Source organism: Gymnoscopelus microlampas (assembly GCF_963454915.1).
Source record: "Gymnoscopelus microlampas genome assembly, chromosome: 20".
NCBI classification, from domain to species: Eukaryota; Metazoa; Chordata; class Actinopteri; order Myctophiformes; family Myctophidae; genus Gymnoscopelus; species Gymnoscopelus microlampas.
This window is the reverse complement of record NC_139957.1, coordinates 9,604,463-9,610,277: the sequence shown is the minus strand read 5'-3', so window position 1 is coordinate 9,610,277 and position 5,815 is coordinate 9,604,463. Positions and strand designations below refer to the sequence as shown.

Sequence of the window (5,815 nt, the reverse complement as noted above, 5' to 3'; positions counted from 1 at the left end):
TCTAATGTCAATTTAATTACTTTTGTTTGTGGCCTTATCTACACCACTGAAATGACTGGTTTGTGTTATACATACTATAACCCCATAGCCTGTAACCCAAGAATACATTTTTCAATGAACTGTCCATTAGTTTAACTAACTTTATTTGATCAAACATAAAAAATATCTCTGTTAACATTTTCTGTTACTGTACATGAATGCTGATTCATGATGTTCTGTATATGTATTTCGCCCTTGCAGTAATAGGCCTACATTGTATGGTTCCACAGATAAACTGTCTTTACTCTGATACATAGGACTGCTATGATATTTTGATCAATCAATGGGACAGTGACATTTTGTACTTCATTCTTGTCTACAGTACAGCCAACGGAGCCTTTCATCAAAGCATCCAACCAAAAGCCCATCAGAGTTTGGGCGCTGACATAAGTCAGACCTAACTCCAGACCACAGCTCCATCATGGTGTATGGAGAGATCCTTCATAGGCACGGACGGGACGACTGCTCCATCAACCTCAACGTGGGAGGCTTCAAGCAGCGTGTGGAACACGACGTTCTCAAACGCTTTCCACAGACACGTCTTGGACGCCTGGTCTGCTGCAGCTCCAAAGAGGCGATCCTGGAGCTTTGCGACGACTTCAGCTCCTCTGAAATGGAGTACTACTTCGACCGCAACCCCAGCTTCTTCTGTTACGTCCTGAACTTCTACCTCACTGGGAAAATGCACCTGATGGACGGGTTGTGTGTCGCCTCCTTTAGTCAAGAGATTGAGTATTGGGGCATCAAGGAACGGCACCTGGACTCGTGCTGCAGTGAAATATTTCAAGAACTGAACTTTGCTAACTCAGAGGAATGGGAACAACTCCAGGGCTCCTATTCTTCTATTGGGGAAACGTCCGAGTCGGAGAACGAGTTGGAGATGTTTGAGGGCACCTGGTGCGCAGGTGTTCGGAAGAATATATGGCTCAGGCTGGAGAACCCAGGTTACTCCCGTTCCGCCAAGATGCTGGCCATAGCCTCTATGAGTGTGGTTGTTGTCTCCATTTTGGCCATGTGCATCCACAGTATGCCTGACTTCCATCAAGTGGATATCAATAACAAGGAGATTGAGAACCCAGGGCTAGCCTTAGTTGAAGTAATCTGCGTCATCTTTTTCTCCGTGGAGTTTGTCGTTCGTTTGGCCGTGGCACCTTCGGCCAAGAAATTCCTATGCAGCCCCCTCAACATCATCGACTTTATCTCCGTCATGCCTTTCTTCATCACTTTGGCATTGGATTTAATGGACAAAGAGGAGACCGCAGACCTGGAGAATGTTGGCAAAGTGGTGCAGATCTTGCGATTGATGCGCATGTTCCGCATCTTAAAACTGGCCCGCCATTCAGCCGGGCTTCAGTCCCTCGGGGCCACTTTCAGAGACAGCTACCGGGAGGTAGGGCTGCTAGTACTCTTCCTGTCCGTGGGCACTTCCATCTTTGCCGTTCTCATCTACTTTGTGGAGCATGAGGATTTGGAGTCCCAGTTCCAGAACATTCCTATTGGCTGGTGGTGGGCCACCATTAGCATGACGACAGTGGGCTATGGGGACATGTGCCCTGTGACACCAGTTGGGAAGCTGACAGCAACCTTGTGCATCCTCAGCGGGATGCTCGTGGTGGCTCTGCCCATTACTCTCATCTTCAACAAGTTTGCCAAGTTCTACCAGAAACAAAAATAAAGCAATTACGGACACATCCAAAATTAGATGTTTCTCTGTGGGACAAATCAGGGTCTGTCATGTCTGAACATCAGGGTTCTGCATGCGTAACAGAAGAACACGTTCATCAGTGATCAATCAGTGCAGCAGCTAAGCAACTGAATAGGCAGCTGTGAACATAGAGGCATGAATGTTTCCGTACACATTTCCAGGAACAAGCTATTTTCACCAGCTTCATATAATGTGCAAGTTGAAATGGCCTTGTCACAAAGTGGTCAAATGGTGATTTGGAAAGATGAAGATGTTTAGGTAGCAGTAACATTAGTACTTTTGTGGCTTAAAGCAAAATGGTACTTTGGTACAGGTTTGGGTTGCCATAATGTAACTCCAAATATTGGTGAGATATCTTCAGTAGTTGCTCTGTTGATCTAAAAAAAATCATATTCCAAAATAGTCTTCTCACTGACTTACTTTGCACTGTGAAACCGGTCTCAAAGTCACGTTTAGCACACAAATGAATGCAAACAAAATGCATGAATTAATTATTCATAAATTAAATTAATATAAGAAAATGACATATTTATTTTACTATTTGAAATAAGAAGAAGACTGACTGTAAAAATCCAGTCAGTCTTCTTCTTATTTCAAATAGCACAATCAATAGAAACTTGGTATTTTTATTTAAAACAAAAATTCTATATAGTGTTTTTTCTAATGTTACATATTGGCTGAATTTACTTTGTTTGCATTCATTTATGTACTAAAATTGTGACTTTGAGAACTGTTACTGTGCAATGTAAGTTAGTGATCAATGGAGCGACTATTGAAGATATGTCAGTCACCAATATGTGGAGTTACATCATGGTATTGGTAAGGTAATTACACAATCCAATCCTCTACCAAAGTGTCATATTGCTTTGAAACTCCACTTGACTCCACTGAGAGATTCCCCATGAGATGATAGGCTACCTTGTTTACTGAATAATCACCTGTTGGACCACATCACTTTCCCCTAATGTCCACATTGCCCACGATACAGCCACCATAGGACACATACCGCTGTCAAGACAATGTCATTGTCCATTCACAGCTTTGGCCATAATATGGCTTAAGCTGTGAATAGACCTATTATATCCTACATAAATGCAGATCATTTATTGTTATTGTTGAGCGGTGTAGCCGCTCCTATAAGTGTGATTGGCTCATAATAGCACACCCCTCTACATTAGTACACCCCTAGCTGTACTGTGATTGGCTGACTCTATTCAGCACTGTGATTGGCTAGCGAGACACATGATGAAATTAATAACCGATGAATAGGACTATGCACTTAAAAAAAACACTTTTCTTTTGAAGTGAGCTTCCATCACTGTGATGACCACTGTGATGACCACACCGCTCACTTCACACTGGGTGTGATTTTTAGATATTGCGCTTGTTTAAAAGTTTAGTCATTAAAAACATAAAAAAATATTTGAACCTAAATGAATGACTAAACATCATTATGTGCGCTTAATCATTTACAGACATTTGAATTAATTTGTAAACCAATCTTTTCTCCAGGGACTATTATTTCTGGGTAGGTTTTTCAAAGTAATCTGCATTTCCAAATGCAACAATAACCTAACTTTGACAAAAGATAAAGGCAAAATGAAGTTCACTGTGTTGGATTACCTAGCTCAAGCAAGTTGATTGTCATACCCTACTGAAAAGAATGAAATCCAATTGCTTCCTCAAAAATCATTGGCAGTGCTCAGGGCTCTATGCTAGTGTATTTTCTGATGCTGGGGTTTAAGTGGTTAAAATCGATCCTTAAAAATCAATCAGTGGTGCCATGGGGAACAAACAAACAAGGTTGTGTTTTTTTTTTTTTTGGGTCACCAACTAACAATAAGCTTTTATTGTTAGGCCGGAATGGCCGGGTGCAGGGATTATGTTTTTGCCCGCGTGAGTATGTCAGTCAAGCTGGCTGGCTGGCTGTGAGAAGCTAATATCGGACACCACTGGAGTGATCTGCATGTCATTTTGCACGCACACCAGAACGAGGAAGAACCTCCGGCCCAAATCTTTCAAATCGGCCTCATGCTGATGTTATTAGGCTAACAGGCTGCTTCACGTTTTGGCCTTAAAGGGATAGTTCACCCCCAAAACGACTTTTTCTCTATCGTTTACCTGAAGCCTTGAATTCATGGCGATTGTTTTGTTTGTCATCAACCAATAATTTGATGACTGCCGGCGGCTCCGGTAGACATTTGCATCTTTCCGGTGGTCATCAAATTATTGGCTCAGAAATGCGACAAAAACAAAAAAATCTCCATGAATTCAAGGCTTCATGGGGTGTGTAATTGATAGAAAATAAGGCATTTTTTGGGGCAACTATTCCGTGCATAGGTTGCCCTGCTTAGGCAACCAGGCCTGGCGGAGATCTGCGCTCTGAGCAGCACACTTCTAGTTGCTTGTGCTGTTGAGGCTTATCATGTTTGGTGGTGAATAATGTATATGGTGCAAGTTTAAATATACATGTGTCTGTATAGGTTGTACAGTAGGTCTTATATACACCACAGCCAGTGAAAAAAATTGTCCTGTAACTGCAAGTGAAAATTATCCTGCCATGTAGCTACTTTTAAAGACGAGTGTAGGCTATTTGAAGTCACCATAGATAGCTTAAGAAACTGAAGGTCATAGCTCAACAAGTCCAACATTTTACAAACTTCCCTGCTGAAGTGACATAATTATTATGTCTGTAGTTTCCTATTACCTGTTGTGTAATGACAGATTTTCTTTTTTTTGCCGATGGGCTCCCAGATTGCCTGTAATGTACTCCTCACATGCTATTGATCTGCATGTCTTGTTATCACATCTCTTTGTTGGTCTCTCCAAAGGTCTTCTGCCATTAGTAATGTAAAAAAAAAATATAATACTGTATGCCACGCAATGATGTACCTGGGTAAGCAAAGTTTACTGTAAATAAAAAGATGTTTTTAAAAATCCTCATGTACTGCTTGTTGGTTCACACAAGCTGATGTCACGACTCGTAAGTATTGAAAGGTGCAGGACTCATTCGGCAAATAATGGTTATTGCATATTTAATGTAAGTAATTACATTAGTTTTAGATGATTAACACTCCAAAGATTGGTAATCCTTTAACAAAACACAGCCTGAATTTTACATTACAGCAAACACCCTACCTCTGAGCTTCAATACTCTCCTGCTTGCTAACATATTGTGCCACGCAATCACTTGGATGCAGTCACTGACTGCTATCTCTCTTCCTCAGATAAGAATGTGCCGACCAACAAGAAAAGGTCATCTGGGCTGTCCTCCAACAAATATATATAGCTCAGATAAAAGTGTTTTCTAAAAGTCAGCACGATTACCCAATTGATTTTTACATCAACTGGACACTTTATGTAGCCTATCTATAAGAGAGCGACATCTCAGGGAAAGGGAACAGAGGCTCTTTTTTGGTCAAATGAATATTGCTTACTGTCGATGTAAAAGTATTTGAAGTGAAATGAATCCGTTTTCACTATCAGGGAAATAGCCTGTGACTTGAGACTTAAGCACACCAGGGCCCCTGTTCAGGGGCCAGATATGCCTCATGTCACCACACGTTTCAGTCTTTCCTGCTAGTTGAGGGTCACACAATATCGCACAGTGGATTTAGTTCTCCCTTTTTGTCTTCATCACGGAAAGCCACAATATCTCTGGTCATCTAAAAAATATAGGACGTCTTCTGTCTGTGTTCCTCTCCTTCACCTCTCTATAGAGGATAGATGTGATTCTGCCAGTAATTCTGGGTGGGCTCTGATCTCCAAACTAATCAGATAACTGAATCTGATTACAGTTTAGACTGGAGGATGATGTGCATCCAGTCTGAGAACTGCTGACGGTCGCTTTGAAAAACAGAATGAGCACAGTATTGCATGAAGAACAATGATGTACTGTATGTATGTATGTATATACTCTCCTGCTTGCTAACATAAGTGTGTGTGTGTGTGTGTGTGTGTGTGTGTGTGTGTGTGTGTGTGTGTGTGTGTGTGTGTGTGTGTGTGTGTGTGTGTGTGTGTGTGTGTGTGTGTGTGTGTGTGTGTGTGTGTGTGTGTATATATATGCATATA

The 5,815-nt window shown here is 41.5% G+C and overlaps 1 protein-coding gene across 1 annotated transcript; it reads left to right on the top strand.

Annotated features, from left to right (window-relative positions):
• Positions 1 to 460: 460 nt before the first annotated feature.
• Positions 461 to 1,714, top strand: LOC311035745 (delayed-rectifier potassium channel regulatory subunit KCNS3-like; the record flags this gene model as incomplete). Its single annotated transcript, XM_084044149.1, has 1 exon — positions 461 to 1,714. The coding sequence occupies one exon, from the start codon at positions 461 to 463 to the stop codon at positions 1,712 to 1,714; it is 1,254 nt and encodes a 417-aa protein (XP_083900275.1).
• Positions 1,715 to 5,815: the final 4,101 nt, after the last annotated feature.